This window comes from Psammomys obesus, unplaced genomic scaffold, assembly GCF_907164565.1.
Source record: "Psammomys obesus unplaced genomic scaffold, mPsaObe1.curated_primary_1811, whole genome shotgun sequence".
Taxonomy (NCBI): Eukaryota; Metazoa; Chordata; class Mammalia; order Rodentia; family Muridae; genus Psammomys; species Psammomys obesus.
The window spans coordinates 225,373-242,521 of NW_026596345.1; the positions used below are offsets into that span (position 1 = coordinate 225,373).

Sequence of the window (17,149 nt, forward strand, 5' to 3'; positions counted from 1 at the left end):
GAGGGAGGGAGGGAGGGAGGGAGGGAGGGAGGGAGGGAGGAAGAGAGGGAAGGACAGAGGAAGAGAGGAGGGAGAGAGAAAGAGAGAGAGGAGAGTGCGAAGAGAGAGCTTGAGGAAGAAATCCAATGTTAACCTCCGTCTAGCCTCTACCTAGGTCCACCCACATGCATACATGCATACACACCACAAAACTAAAGTTAGTATGGTAAAAGACTTCACTTCTAGTGCTCTGAATGTCACAAAAAAATTTAAACAAAAAGATAACTCTTCCTCCTCAAATTTTATTTATCTATAACTACCAGTACACGACATCAACAAATAAATCAACAATAAATAAATCCTCTCAGTCATTGATATTCTCGGACATGAATAAACAACCACAGTACTCTCTATGGGAAAAGTACGTAAATTCCTTAGCTGAGTGGACCATGAATCAAAGCAGAGTCCAGACCAAGAAGAAAACATGGAAGACATTTCAGTGAACAACAGACCGAGGACATGGTTCACGCCTCTCTTGCTGATAGAGGACAACATGACCAACTTCCTTACATGTCTTCGAGCATACACACGCTACAAAAGCCCCTTGGTGTGCCAACAAGTGAAGGAGTTGACTTTCAGAAGCTAGATGTTGAAAGAGGAGAGCTGATAAACATTCAATGCACTTTGAATTCCTCCCAATGCATTAAGTGGGACTTAAATAAATACTGACCTTGTTCAATAGGAAACTTTCTGAGGTTAGAAAAGCCAGGGCCCCGAAGTTTCTTTTTCAACTCCTGAAGGAGAGTTGAGATCTCACACTGGCGGATTCTCTGAGTCCAGAGAGTCCACCAAGCCAGACCTGAAGCTAGCAGGAGAACCACTACTCATGATCACACAGTGTGTGTCAGGGTGGACAGACAGAGGACGTGGTTTTGAAATGAAGACCTCCCATGCCCACAAAATATAGAACATCACTGAGCCTAGCACCCAACAGGGCATCTCCATAGACGTTAAGGCTGGGGTAGGTTCTTCGTTCAGAATTCTTTGCTCCCAAGGATGTCTGGATCATTTATCATCCACTTGTGCTCTTTTGCCTGCCAGGGAACTTCCATCCTCCCACACTGGACTTCACATTCCCACCAGCTTCCTCTGTGGACGTCTGCTGGAGACTCTAATGAAGCCCAGCATCTCCCTCAGAGGCAAGTGTGCCTTTCTCCATCTTAACTCCATGATCCACAGGCATCCTACTGAGGCACTCCAGGCAGCAGGACTCGAGATTTCAGGAAACCCAACAGGTGACTCATCAAGAGACAAAATGAATGCTTCAGAAGCTGTGCAGCCCATGAAGATGGCCTGCTTCATTCATCACAGCAATCCCTGCAAGCATTTGCAAGCTCAGGTACAATATTAAAAGAATCATGTATCATTCTCCATCCAAACACACTTCAGGATAGTGAAGGCAATGTCATGTTCTATGAATCACCAAGGCGGCCATGTTTTATTCACAGATTAAATGGTCAATGTCCTTGTTAAAGCAGCAGCCTTCCAGAGTCAACCCCACTCGCCCCAGAAGGAGCCATGCCAAACAGTGTGACATCGCCCCAGGTGTGCCATTCTGACTATCTATTTCTTGTTATAGTACCACAAGTTGTTACACGTAGACTCCTCATAATGTGGGAAGCTGGATACTCATATTCTGCCAGTCAGAATATATATAGAGAACAACCTTCCTGAAAGTCAACTCACTTAATTGTTGAAAACTCTAAAAATGTGCAAGCCAATTCCTATTGTTTTAATATCTAGAAACTTACCCAAAGTAAACTAAAATATTTAATATACGTTGCATGAAAATATAAGGCTACATATTTTACTGTCAGTTATACTGGTTAAAAACAGAGGTAAGGAAATGTGGTGGTGCCATGATAAGGGATTGCCTAAGTAAATTATGTTGTGTCTCTAGCTAGTGCTTGATTATCATTCAGCAGCAGGAGCACCATGAATATCGACTTTTTACATTTAAAAACTGCATTGTGATGGGTGTAAGGTGATATCTCAGGGTCGTTTTGATTTGCATTTCCCTAATGGGAATGTAAACTGGTTCAACCACTCTGGAAGTCAATCTGGCGCTTTCTCAGACAACTAGGAGTAGTGCTACCTCAAGACCCAGCTATACTACTCCTAGGTATATACCCAAAATTTGCTCAAGTACACAACAAGGACATTTGTTCAACCATGTTCATAGCAGCTTTATTTGTAATAGCCAGAACTTGGAAACAACCCAGATGTCCGTCAACGGAGGAATGGATACAGAAACTGTGGTATTTTTACACAATGGAATACTACTCAGCAATCAAAAAGGAAGAAATCATGAAATTTGCAGGCAAGTGGTGGGATCTAGAAAAGATCATTCTGAGTGAAGTATCCCAGAAGGAGAAAGACAAACTTGGTATATACTCGCTTATATAGACCTACAAGACATGATAAACATAATGAAATCTACACACCTAAAGAAGATAATCAAGAAAGTGGACACAGGCGAAGGTGATTAATCCTCATTTAGAAAGACAAATGGGATGTGCATTGAACTTATGACAGGAGTCTATCACAAAAGGCATCTGAAAGACTCTACCTAGCAGTGTTTCAAAGCAGACACTAAGACTCATAACCAAACCCTCGGCAGAGTGCAGGGAATCATATGAAAGAAGGGAAGTTAGTATGATATGGAAAGGATAGGAGCTCCACAAGGACCAAATATATCTGGGCACAGGGTCTTTTCTGAGACTGACACTCAACCAAGGACCATCTATGGATATAACCTAGAACTTCTGCTTGGATGTGGCCTGTGGTAGCTCAGTAACCAAGTAGTTTTCCAAAGTAAGGGGAACACGGACTATTTCTAATAGGATCTCAAGGGCAGGCTGTTTGACCCCCACCCCAGGGGAGGAGCAGTCTGTTAGGCCACAGAGGAGGACTTTGCAGCCAGCCCTGAAGATACCTGATAAAACAGGGTCAGATGAAAGGGGAGGAGGTCCTCCCCTATCAGGGGACTTGGAAAGGGGCAGGGAGGAGACCAGGGAGGGAGTGTGGGGTTGGGGAGGGAATGAGGGAGCGGGATACAGCTGGGACACAGAGTTAACAAAATGTAACTAAAAAGAAAAATAAAATAAAAATAAAAAAATTAAAAAAAAAAAAAAAAAAAAAAAAACTGCATTGTATATTTCAATTTTACTTTTTTTTTTGTAACAGGGTTGGGAATTACACACACATAATATAGGCCTTCTAAGCTGAGCTAAACCTTAGCCCTATATTCTTCACTTTAAAAATGTAAACACAGAAATAGAAAAAAAAAACAGGAAGCATATGTGTTAGGGTTGTGGATTCTGGCTGAAGGACTGGGAGTGGATGATCCTTATTTTATTTGCTTTTACAATTGTCTAAATTTTTCTGTCAAAGGACATTTATAATACCAATAATACAAATTCATAAAGTGACACATATCATGTATTTATTATCACATTTGTCCTTGACACATATTTATTGAAACTTACTCTCTGCCCAGAACTCCTTAATACAGGGGCTCCAGACATATACCTCACTTCAGAGAAGACAGCTAGCATGAAGGCTAGGCAAGTTAGCTGATGAGACAATAGCAGACAATGACAGGGGCCAAGGAAGGGCGCATGGGATCTGATGGGGAGGGCCCAGTAGGGAGGATTGTACTGAGTAGTTACAGAGGCCCCTGTAAGAATATGATTGGCTAGATTTTGAGGAGGAACCGGGAGCTCAAAGATGACAGAATCAGAAGTACTACATCTGTGAAGCAGCCAGTGATGACACAGTGTCCACTACAGGATGCAGCCTGTGTGAGCTGTAAAAATCTCCTCACATATTCAAGTGTCACAGCAGTAAATGTGTTCCGTAAGAACTTCTGGACTATTTTTACTATAGTCTCTTTGAAATATCCTTCTATCACGAGTATAGAGTATCACAATCACTCATTTCCTTACTAACTGGTTCAAATGATTTCAGGTTCTATCCTAAGACGCTGGAGAGGTTGCAAAACCATACAGAAATCCCTGACCTCACAGTCTCCATGTGGGGCAAGGTAGATGATAGAACAACAAAAAATATTACACAATATTTGGTGGTGACAAATACCTTGACTGCATAAGGCACTCAGGTGCGCATATGAGGATGCTGAAAGGGAAGAGAAACCATTCAATAGTGGAGCAGTTCTGGAGAGAAAGACTTCCGGGGTAAGTGGGAAGAGCCGATGCATTTATCTGAACATACTCACTTAGGTTACCATGCTTGAAGACAGAGTAAAGGAGGCCAGAGGAAAGGCATGGGTATAGCAGAAGGAGGTTACAAAAATCCATGAAAGAGACAGTGATGGTTGAGATTAGGATAACAGAGAAGGTGTGATCAGATTCTGAGTACCTTTTGAAATCAGAATTAGTTGGATTTATAACCTGCCCTTCGGCAAGAGAGAAGGATGATGACAATGACCAACCAGAGTTTCTGTACCTAAGTTAAAGAAGGGGTGTGTTAGCTGGGCACAGTGGCACACGCCTGTAATCCAAACACTAAAGGAGGCAGAAGCAGGAGGATCTCTATGAGTTTGAGGTTAGCCTGGTATATAAAGTGAGTCTAGGACAGCCAAGTCTACCCAGAGAAACTTTGTTTCAAAAAACAAAAACCAAAACAACAACAAAAAGAAGGGGGTTGTTTAGTTTATTTATGTGTTTGTTTCTTTGGTTTGAGTTTGGTTTGGGCTAATTTGATTATATGCAGAGGAAACATTCATTTTGGACATGGTGAGTTCACAAAGTCCATAGATTCCAAAAGAAAACATCAACCAGGCAGATGGATTTGTTAGTGCAGAGGTCAGGAAACATCTCCGGACAGGAACTAAACATGTGGGTGAACCCCATGAAGAGGTGACATTTAAAGCTATGACTTACATGACATCACCAAGTCAGAGGGTTTAGACAAAAAGTAAAGAGACGGAATGTCCAGCCCTAGACCTTTTTCATCATTAACAGGGCAGGGAGCAAGAAGAGCAAACAGATTAAGAAGATGAAAGCGGCAGAGTCTGAGGAGATGGATGGATTGGTAAAGTGCTCATTCTGGAAGTATGAAGACCTGGGGCCGGATCCCCAACACCTATGTAAAAGCTGGCCGTGGTGGCACACGCTTATAATCCCAGTTTCTAGGGAGGCAGAGACAGGAGAAGCACTGACAGCCAGTCTGGGGAAATCCATGCGCTCCAATGAGGAACTGAGGAATACATCCAACATTGACCACTGACTTCCACATGCATACATAAGCACACATGTGAACATGTGTACACACACAAATAGATAATAAATAAGTATGTAAATAAATAAATATTTTTTGAATACTGAGAAACACTAGGAAGGAGGTGTGATGAGAAGCCAGTAGAAGAGGTTCATCCAGATGGGGGAGGTGCTGAGTGGGAGAGTTGGAGATGAAAGAAGAGCTGAGAGGAATTTGGAGCTCCTGGTCCTGCCCAGAATATCCTCCATGAAGCCATATGACGGTTTGATTGGATATGCTGGAGAGAGCCTAGTATGACAGAAATTGGCCCTAGGGTGAGCTACACTTTAAATAGAAGGGGAAAATGAGGTTTCGACTGTTATTCTTCATGAGACTCTTTTTCATTAAAGATGGGTAAAATAAAAATTTATGAAGGGAGAAATGATAAGTTTTTACTGGAATTGGGAAATATAAGACTATCCCTTTATTTCCAGGAAAAATAAACCACTAATTGGTGGCATATTTTCAGGTCTCTGGGCATGTGGCCCTTGACCACCTTCTTTAAGGTCAGAATTATGAAGAAACAGCTCAAAGTCACTGAAAAAAAAGATGTTTCCAGAACAGCATGGTGACCACCTCTGACTTCCATTCATAAGTTTTTCTTGATTTTCCCTAGCTCTGCTTGGCTATTTTATTCCTTTTATTCACTGCCCATTTCTATTTCTCCACCTTTGAACTCCATATCTCCAGAACCTTTTAAAACAAACTTCAGTTCTTCCAATAAAGTCTCTCATTTTTTTTTTAAAGAAAATAGCATTTCACATCAACATGGCCTATTCTGTGAGGCTTAAGATACCAAAAGCAGTGCATTTTCCTGAGTTAATAAAACAAAACACCATTTCTAGCCATCAGAGATGAAGAGAGGGAGCATGGGTCAAGGAAAGAGTCATGCTCAATCCTTTAAGTCATGCCTTCTTGAAATTAAAGTCCAATCCATGCACAACAGGGCTCATACCCCCCCCCAAGACTTAGAGACTCTCTCTCTCTGCAAGTCTACAATGACAATGATGCCAGGTTGATGAAGTAAAGACAAAACAAATACCTAGAAAAAAACGTAACTTGCCTTTCCTCTACCTCTGCTTGAACAATACAGACTACTGCCATTAAAGAGGCCAAACGCAGGTTTCTGTAAGGTTGCTCTGGGGGGCTGAGCCTCAGCGCAGCAGGAATCACTGTGGGGAGGGAACACCCCAGCTGCACAATTGATCTTCGGTGAATCTGAGGACGAGGTCTTGTTCATTCATTGTGTGAAAAGAGAGCTACAAACTTGATGGGGCCAGGAGGGGAATGTACCATGTTATGCTGAAATGGAATGGAAAACACCCACTGATATACCTCCATGGATAAGGATTGGAAATTTAGAGGCAAAGGTTTGAACGTGAGCACATCTGTGGATGAGTGGATGAGAAAGTGCCTGAGCACGTGTTTGTGTGTATGTGGTGTGTGTGTGTGTGTGTGTGTGTGTGTGTGTGTGTGTGTGTGGTGTGTGTGTGTGTGTTAAAGCCCCTTGTTTTTTCCACTGAGCAAGCCTGGGAACAGTGCCACTTGAGAGCAATAAGCACAACTAGACTAAAGATTTGGACCTCCAAGTGTTTTTCTCCAGTATCAGTGACTAGGACTTCTCGTGAAACATCTTATTCCATGGGAAATAACAGGTGATTGTGGAATATCTTACTGTGCCTCAAAAGAATAAGAAATGTTCTAAAAACTATCAAAGCCATCTGGGAGAGGCTCCTCTGGCAAACTGAGAAAGCAAAGCAAAACAAACAAACAAAAAAATGCAGTGAGATCCTTGAGTCTGTACTGAAGGATATTTGTACTTTAAACAAATAAGTAAGTTTAAAGTTTGATGAAGAATTGCAATGAACTAGATGTAAAAAAATCTTCCCAAAAAATTACTTATTAATAATAAAGCAAAAAGGTGGCACTTGATGGTGATGGAATGTGACAGACAACACTATGTGGATAGAGTGGTCCTACATACAACAGTGGAGACAAACAGTGCCAGCTTTAAGGCACTTCATGTTGAGTAACTTAAAGGCAAATATGAAGCAACAGAGGAACACTGAACAAAACACCAAATACCAGCTGCAAGAAAGACCTTGGGAATTGTTCTAGACAGCAAGGTACCAGAGACACAGTACCCCAATGTCATGCTTAAATTTAAACTGTATTCTTTTGCTGTAAAGAGCACACAAAAGTTAACCAACAAAACCTGGAGATACCTGGGTTCCAGATGGCAAAATAGAGCCAGTGTTGACTTTCTGATTCATGGTTGTGCTGAAGGTACAGAGAATGTCGTTGCTTATTAGAAGCACAGACTGGGGTATCTAAAGGTCAAGAGCATGCTTGGTTGCCAACGAACTTCCCAGCAGTTTAGAGATTAAAAGAAAACCCTCTTTGTACCATAAATGTAAGCAGGAGATAATTTCAAAACAAAGTAAGATACTGCGTTTGGGAAAGAAGCGTTATCTTCATTCTCAAACACATAAGAACTGATCTTGAAGGACCTTTCCTATAAGCAATCCCATCCAATTCTTGTGATAATGGAGTGCCAGGGAGGAGAAGTGGGTTCTTCTGGGCTCAGGGCCAAAGCATTAAATGGTCACTTTTTCTTTTGCTCATGAGGACAAACTTAAATAAAAGGAAGGGGACAGAAAGAAGTTTAAATTTACACACACACACACACACACACACACACAAACAAAACAAAACAAAACAAAAAAAACAGGGTGAAACGTTTTTAGAATCTATTTCAAGTTTGCCACACTATGGTAGAAACAGCTTGATGTAACAGAAGCACCGATATGATTGGCAATCCTGTATCTCCTAAGCAAAAACTACTTAGAAACTAGGCATCACTGAAATCAAAAGATCAACACCCTATGGCTTTCTAACATCATTCCCCTACAGTTTTCAATACATGTGGTTAGTTTCATGGAAGAGCAGAGAAGACAAATGCTATTCTGTTCTCTGGGAATGACTAAGACAGACATGAATTAATCACAACTTGAGTGAGAATTCACTTGCTACTCCATCTGTGACATACTTTCACCACTTATAAAATAAAAAGTTCTGATCAGACATGGAATATCAACCCTTGAGTGGCCTGTTAAAATATTATACCCATGTGTGTTCATTCAGTGAGTCTGCCCTCCATGTGTGTAGCTTCATTAATCCAAAGCCACCATCAGCAAGCAGGAGTATGTTGCTGGTGCCCTGCAAGATTCATTCACATCTACTCTGCTCCCCTGACATAAAGATCACCATATTGGCTGAATTACAAAAATAATCAGCTTGCCTCTCCTTCAGCCTTCCCAACATAATCCCATGAGTTTAATCCAGAGATCAGAAGAGACAGCTGGAACAGGAAAACAAAATAGTATCAATTGCTAATATTTCCCATTCCTGATTCAGGCTTGTCTTATCTGAAGCTCTTGAAGTGTTTTAATCTTTTCCATCATCTCAGGGAACAGAGATCCTGGAAAATCCTAGTCATTCCCCGCTAACTGTCGCTGGGATTTTCCATAACTATCTGGAAAAGGACGGAGCTCTTAAGAAGTTGATCCAATTCTACACTTACATCTCAACTTACTAGTAAATACAAAGAGACAACCATCCATATTTTTTTTTTCCAAATAACATCTGGTTGTTTGGCCATACTGCTGTTATTTGAAACCATTTCGAGTTTGTACCAACAAATCTACATTTAATGAATGTAAAATGCATTTATGCACTAAGCACTCTTTTCTGCCCCTGATGTAGGAACAGGACTGTGAGAGAAAACCCAGTCAAACACTTGGGAAGAAGTAGATTGCAACTGCCTTCTACAAGCCATACCATGAAACCATCACATGATGGTAAGAAGACAGAGAAATGGGGCTGCCCCAGGAGGACGAGAAATCTAGGCCAGCCAGGCTGTGGCTGTGGTTTAAGCATAGTGTACATGTCTGAAACACACAATAATTAGTTATTAAGTTATGAAGGAATGAGACTTCCTGACTCACGCCAGAATGGTGCCAACCTGTGTTCTGTTCAGGATAGGAGGAATCCAGAATAGCAGAAGCGATAGTAAGAGGCATCAAAATTGTAAAAAGAAATGCATTGTTTTATCTTCAACTTCTCATGTATCTTAGTTGGGGTTTCTATTGCTGTGGTAAAATGCCATGACCAAAAGCAACTTGGGGAGGAAAGGATTTATTTCAGCTCACCCCTTGTAACCCATCAACCAGGGAAGTCAGGGCAGGAACTCAGAGCAGGAACCCGGAAGCAAGAGGCCATGTTGCTTGCAAGAGGCTATGAATTGAGTGTTGCTTACTGGCTTGCTCCTTCGTGGCTTGTTTAGTCCATTTTTTTTGTACCACCTCGGACCAGCTTCCCAGGGGTGGTGGCACAGCCCCCAATGAGCTGGTCCCTCCTCTATTAATCATTAAATCAAGAGAATGTCCCACAAGGAAATTTGGTGATGGGCATTTGATCAACTGAGGTTCCCTCTTCTCAAATGACTTTAGCTTGTGTCAAGTTGAGAAAACCCAGCCAGCACAATTGATCCCTGCCAACTTGACACACAAATATATCACTATTCAACTACAACCTTTCCTTTCTTATTTGTCCTCAAGATGTGATGTTAATATTAATTTAATTTAAAAGTCCCACAAAAATTTACACAACTTACAAGTTCAGCCTCTTTAAAATATTTAAAAGCTCTTTCAAAGTTCTGAGCCTCTCTAATAACTCTAGTCTCTCTAAAATTCCAAAGTCTTTGTAAAATTCCAAACTCTCTTAACTGTGAGCTCCTGAAAAAATAAAAATAAAAAGTTACACATTTCTTATTTCTGAAAGCAGAAGCCAGGGCACAGTTACAACCAGATTAAGGCAAAACTAAAATGCAACTGTATAAAAAGACATCTGGGATTCATTCATAAATTTCATGATCTCCTGGGTTCCTCCATATCTCCACCTCTGCCAATGGCAGCACACACAACCTGTCTCATAGGTTCAGTCTACCTCCAGTCCACATTTGTCACTATTTTTGTCAGCCGCTCTATGGTACTGACATCTTCCAAACACTACTGCAAGTGGGTTGGCTGTACCTTCACCAACAGGATCTCTTCAAGAACTCTGACCCTCCTACGTGGTGCTGAGTTGCAACTTTTCTCCATGATCTCTTTAATCCTAGAGCTTCTATCACAACTGGGGTTAAGCCTTCACCAGTGGCCTCTCCTGGTCTTTCATAGTGCCAAACTTTAGCTGTTCTTCAGGAACCCATTATGCCTTCACAAGCCAGTACAGCCTGAGAAACTCTTGTATATTACTAAGTTAGGTGGCCAGCATGCGGTACAACCTTGGCCCCCTTTGGACCACTGTTTCTGTGTGTTGAACCTTAAGAAACGCTTTTGAGGAAATTTTGCTTCAATGATGCTGGTCCCTTCTTAATCACGGCTGATTTTTCAGTCTCAGCTGACAAGTAACAATTGTACCAGCAAAGAAGGAGAGGTTTCACTTTAGTTGCTATTAATTCAAAATATTGACCAGCCATAGAGCCTTTAAAGAACTCTCAAACTTTCATCTAAAAATTTCACAACCCAGGCCTCCATTGTCTACACTTTTCTCCACATTATTTTCTAAGTTTCCATAATATCTCATTACACTCAATGGCTTTTCCAGCCCAAAGTTCAAATGCCATTGCAATTCTTCCAAAAACATGGTCAGGTCTTTCTCATCAGTATCCTATTCCTTGTATAAATTTCTGTCTTAATATTTTGATTGACATGATAAAAACAGCATGATCAAAAGCAATATGGGAAGGAAAAGGTTGTTTTATTGTACATTTCCATATCATAGACCATTTTCAAAATCAGTGTAGGAACTCAAGGAAAGGACCTGAAAGCAGGAAGTGAAGCAGTAGACACGGAGGAACACTGTTTATTGGCTTGCTTCCCATGGTTTTCTCAACATGACTTGTTATATCACCCAAGACCACCTGCCCAGTGGTGGCCCTGCCTCCAGTGAGCTGGGCCTTCCTGCATCAACCATCAATCAAGAAAATGCAACACAGATCAATCTGGTGTGGGAATTTTCTCAACTGAGTTCTCCTCTTCCCAAATATTTGTTGGGAGAATATCTTATGTATTGTATGGATGCAATACCTTTCAATAAAAAAATCCAATGGTCTACAGCATAGGCAGAAAATAGGAGATGGGACATCCAGCAGTCAGAAAGGATTCTGGGATAGAGCCATATGTGGGAAATTCTCCAGTCAAGATGTAAGGAGGACAGATACAAGGTACCTGAACATAGGTAATCAGCCATGTGGCAAAATTTGGATTAGTATAATGGGTTATTTTAAGTTATGAGCTAGTCAGAGAAGAGCCTAGCTATAGCATCTAAGTGCTTATAAATATGGAATAAGTCCTTGGAGCATGGAGCTGTGAGGAAAACCTACAACACCAACAGATATTAGCTTGTTTCAAGTTGACCAAAACAAAAAAATAAAAACTAGCCCATACAACCTAATAATTATTAAATATTATATCGGTGGTGGGAAGCTCAATGTTGTGCATAAAACTGAGCCTAGAACAATCACCAGGCCTTTGTTCATGTATTTGCTCCAACTCTTTCCTCATAACCTCCTGATCATAATTTGGCTTCTCACATAGTTTTGAATTCAAGGAGAGAATGATCTAGTCTATCTCTGTGGATTTGATACTACTGGTCTCCATGCCAGCTATAAAACTTGTTGAAATATAGTTTAGCATTTGAGTCTTTGCACTGAGTCAGTTCCCAGAGAGAGGATATTTGTGTGTGCTGCTCAATCAAGTGTGTGAGTTCAGAAGGGCTGTCAGTGTCTAGCAAATAGGAAATTAAATTCACCAAGGTGATGGTGGTGGGTGCCAAGGGAGCCACCTATGACCACTCATTAAACACCTTCTCAGTACTATAGCATGAGATAATGTAGTATATGCTTCATGTAGTTTAGCTTATAGAATCCTCACAGTCTTCTAATAAATTAGTTGCTATAAGTATTCCCATTCCGGTTTTTAAAAGGGGAAACTGACTCTCATAAAGCTACAGTAATTTTCAAAAGCTCACTTTCAGAAACCAGACTTAGGCCTAGGTATATCTGACTATATAGAGAAATTCCTTAAACAGTTATAACACTCTTTGGGTAAGAATGAACCCTCCATCTTCTCCTGGTTACATTCCTTAGCAACGGCAGTGAATTCTGATCATTTCAGCCCATATTAATCACATCTACTCACCAACAGGTACTCCCTGTATAGTCATCATAAATATACTTAAAGAGTAGTGTTCCACCTTACTCTGAGTGGAGAGAGCAATCCCTGTTCAGTGCTACCAGTACAGTTATCTCTAGGTGCCAATACTGGCAACTTGCTGGGCTCCTCCCTTTTTCTTCACACCTCGCTATCTCTGATCACTTATATCTCACTAACCCTTTAACGCTTCCCTAGTGTAGCCACCTGCCCAGTTTTCTCTACATCTGAAATTTCTCTACTAAATGTCTTGAGTGCTTGAACCTTCACTTACTCTGTATTGCTCTAGTTTTTGTAGACCACTTGAGGATGAAAGCTCAGTTACACACCCAGTGATCTTTATGCTACCTAATGATAGCATTCCACTGTTCAAACTCCTTCAGCATGGCCTTTCACCACTCTGGGCTTTTAGTCTTCATAGTGACTGGTTTGCTGGTCTTAGAATATACTTGATACTTAGAATATACTTATAAATTCCCAGTTGACAACATAAGAAGCTTGTTATGTGGTATTAGTCCCTAACAAAGGTTTGTTTTTTTTTTTTTTTTTTTTTTTTTTCTGTATGTCAGTCACCCTCGGTGGATTTACGTAGGTGTTTGGGAACCATTACTTTTGGATATCACCTTCTCCAGGAAGCCGGGTTATATATCCACCATAGCTGCATTCATCACTCCTCTGCTAATCTTTCATCTTACCACACAGGGATAATTATTTTACAAGACTCCATCCTTAGACTATTACTTCCCTGAAAATCAGAACCCATTCCATTTATAATTAATAACATATCTGCCATCAACAAAAAGCTTACTGAATGAATTAATATGAACATAATATATTATAGATGTAGGAATTCATGCTTCTTTCATGTTCTTGAAAGTCTTTGCACACTCTCTGAATCTTCCATAGAGACACTTCTGTGTCATGCCTTCCAGGCACTGATGTAAACCTGTCCCTATATATCCAAGGAGGATTGGAGCCAGGGCCTCTGTGGATAGCAAAATCCACAGACACTCATATACCTAACCTAAATATGAAAAAAAAAAATCGCATGCAGCTTATAAATACCCTTCCATATATTCTGGGTTGTTTACAATAACAAACATAAATGTTATTCAAATGAGTTCTTTATTATTTAAAGAACAATGGTAAGAAAAGTAGTATGCATGTGCTCAGTACATGCAATGTGATGTCACATATTTTCTCTCCATGATTTGTTGAATCCTCAAAAGCAGAATCCAAGAGTTAGGTGCTTCTTTCTCCTGCATTTGGCAATGCGTGGTCTTGCACTCTGAGGTGGTGGTTTGGAAAGTTCTGTCTTTTCCGTACTTTAGCCGAAAAGCCCAACACGTCAACAGCAAATGCTTCTAGGTGAAAACGGTTCTGTGCTAAAACTAATGGTTCCATTTACCATCAACCTTACTGCCCACTGGGGCCTTACACCATGGCCATTCGTTGTATCGCCTTGTGGTGCAAGTGCCGTGGAGAGACACCAGGGTGACTGCATGAAATACACTGGGAGATAGAGGAAGGCTATGGGGGGGCAGTGGGGGAGACAGTTGGCGATCTTAAATTAGAAACTAGGTCTTAAAGGGGCCAGAAGCAAAGTGACGTTCTAGAAAAGTGTCTTTCTATCATCACAAAATGGAAAGTTGAACTGACTACCATTTGTTTGCTTGTGTGTGCGCGCCTGTATGTGCTAGCATGCCCTCCCATTTTGCAAGTGTCGTGATCAGTAAAAAAATTAATAAATTGACAAGTGAGGAGAATAAGTAAAAGGTGACAGCACTTACATCCAAGTGGAGTCTTAAGGTGGTAGCACATATGTTCTAACATCAGTTCAGTTTTGAGGTGGCAATACACACATCTAACGGGAGTTTTAACTAATTTTTCGAAAGAAAAAAAGGTGTAAAAAAAATTTTTAATATTGTAGTAGGGTAATGAGTTGTGAGGAAGTAGTTTTAAAAATCATTTCCCCACACTTTTTACAGTGTTGTACCATGATCCACGTGGTGGACTGGAGGAGAGAACCAATTCTAAGCTGTCCTCCGGCCTCTACACTGGCAGGGACACACACACACAGTGTCATTTATTTTTTAAATTATAAACAAATGTAATTTTTTAAAAATATTAAATATTATGTATGTCCCTTGTAAGTGACTTTTAGAAAAACACACGACCTGGGCTGCAGGGGGCTCCAGTTGCCAAGAGCCTGACTCAGCGAGAGAAGCCTCCTCGGGACTAACTTGGACTTGGGCTGCATGGCTTTTCCATGCTGCCCTTGGTGAGTCCTTTCTTTGCCTCCCTCTGCCTTGCTGGGCAGACCATGCAGCCCTCAAGTACCCCTATAAAGTTCTTGGGGGTAGAGAGGAGCCTGGAGCAGCTGGAGGTCTAACACAGGTGCCAAGCCCTGACCTGGAGAGCCCCTGGCCCCCAGGCATGCCCTTCCCAGCCGCTTACCTCTTGCAGGGGATCAGCGCCTTCCTCTCGTCCAGCACCCGCACGCGCTGGTTGAGCCCGTCGTAGGACAGCAGGGCGCGGCTGTTGTGCCCGCTGCTCTGCTGGTACAGCACCTGGCGTCCCTCCCACTGCTGGGGCGCCTGGCACGGCTGCGGGGTCTCCGCGGAGCCCGCCGTCCCCAGGCCGCACAGGCCGCACAGCGCCCAGACCCAGAGGCCGCCCAGCAGCCAGGTGCCGTGTGGTCCCCCGACCAGGCGGCGGGGAGAGCGCGCGGTCATGGTGACCGCCGCCCCCGGGTCAGCCGAGCCCAGGAGGGAGCTGGGGCCCGGCGTGGGTGCGCCTAGCCTTCTCTCCGCGCTGGCGGAAGGTGTGCTCCAGGCCGCGGCTCAGGCGAGCTGGCCTCTCCCGTTTTTCCGTTCCAGAGGCGCCGGGACTCAGGACACAGGCCTAGGGAAGGCGCATGAACCGCCTGGGAGTTCTTTCTGCCCTGGCGGTTGCCTACTAAAGCTTTTTTTTTTTTTTTAACTGCTCTCTGCTGCCAACAGGAAACGCAGCGGCAGTGATGCCACTCGCATCCTGAAGGGCATCGCGATTTAAAGGGTTTGGGGCGGAGAACAGAGAACGTGCTGAGAAGGAACTGTTTCTCCAAGATCTGCAAACCGTCAGAGGGGGCGATTTCAGGAGGAAAGCAGACACGCGGCCCCTCCTCTGGCTGCTGTGACTTGTTTCTCGGCAAAATTGAGACCTATTTCTTACAAAGTAAATGTGTCACGATGGGTCCTTCTTGAAGAAATGACACTAACTGTTGTTGTGGCCGCTGGCCAATTCGCAGGCTCAGCCCTTTACACTGCTTTTAAGTTACAACTCAGAGTTTCTCTCTCTGTCCCTACATGTCAAAGCTTCAAGTTTAGAGGTTGGTGTATTTCGGGACATCTGTAAAAACAAATTGGGCTCGTCTTTAAGTAATGTTCGGATTAATTATATAAAAACAAGACAAGATGAGGCAGTTTTTAAAAAGACACTTGTGTGACAAATTTATTTACATTTGCATTTAAAATAAAAAATGAAGAAGAGTGAGCCGGTAGGAAATGGTTTCAGGTGTTGCTGACTGAGGGCAAGAGAACAACGGGTCCAGGAATTGGAGTTCAAGCAAGTATCAGAAAGGCAATCTGGAGCCTGATCATTTAGGGTCTTAAGAGCTGTTGTTTGGCTATTAATATTGAAGACTGTGGGAGCCACTCTCCCGTAAAAAGCCAGGAAGGAACCTTCTAAGGGATGTGCATTAGAAAGCTCACTCGGGTGTCACGGGGAGAATACGCAGGGCCAGACAGACTAGCCGGGTATCAGGAAAGAAGCTGCTGCTGTACAGGCCACAGAGCCTGGGTAAGTTAAGGCAATGGGGATGGGTAGGGTGGAGCTAGAAAAAACAGGGAAAGATTGAAGTTGGAGGCAGAGGTTTCTTATTTGGGTGGGTGAGTATTCAGCCTGAGTAAGGAAAGGAGCTAAATTCTAGCTAGGCTAACTGGCTTTGAGATGACTGTGGAATATCCAAGTAGAAATAACCAAGGACAGTTCTGTATAACTTGGGAATGAAGTACCAATTTTAGATTTGGAAGACAAGGGCATACAGATGGTCACTGAAGGGGATTTGTGGTAATGGGTGGGTGGATGATTTTTGGGCCCCTCTCTCCAGGGCATATTTGCCAAGGAGCTCTCCAGCCCTGAATTTCAAAAGTGCCAAGATTGAGGGAACCGGGAATGGAGTGGAGGGAAAAAAGTAAGGTGAGGGCTGAGGTCAAAATCCTGGAGAGCACGAGGCATTTAGGAGGGGAGAGAAGTAAGCATGGAGGGCCCAAAAAGGAGTCACCCCAGAGAAGAACTCGGCCGGAGGACAGTGGCTTTAGTGCTAAAGCTAGGATTCTGGCCTTTTTGAAGGGCAGGAGGAAGAAGATTAAATTTCTTGTGAGTCCCTCAGCTGCTGTTCATATAACACAGTCTATAAAACACAGGGACAGATTGCCAGTGGGCCAGATAGGCAGGCTTACGAATAGCACTGAAGACAGCCTCCTCAGGCTGGGGGCAAACTTGGGCTGAGCTCT

At 42.5% G+C, this 17,149-nt stretch overlaps 1 protein-coding gene across 1 annotated transcript in view; it reads right to left on the reverse strand.

Annotated features, from left to right (window-relative positions):
* Nucleotides 1–15,670, reverse strand: part of Epdr1 (ependymin related 1) — a 28,305-nt gene extending 12,635 nt beyond the window's left edge. Inside the window, exon 1 of the mRNA XM_055597229.1 lies at nt 15,051–15,670. Coding sequence (XP_055453204.1) covers nt 15,051–15,328 — 278 coding nt within the window. The 5' untranslated portion in view covers nt 15,329–15,670. The remainder of the gene's footprint in view (nt 1–15,050) is intronic.
* Nucleotides 15,671–17,149: the final 1,479 nt, after the last annotated feature.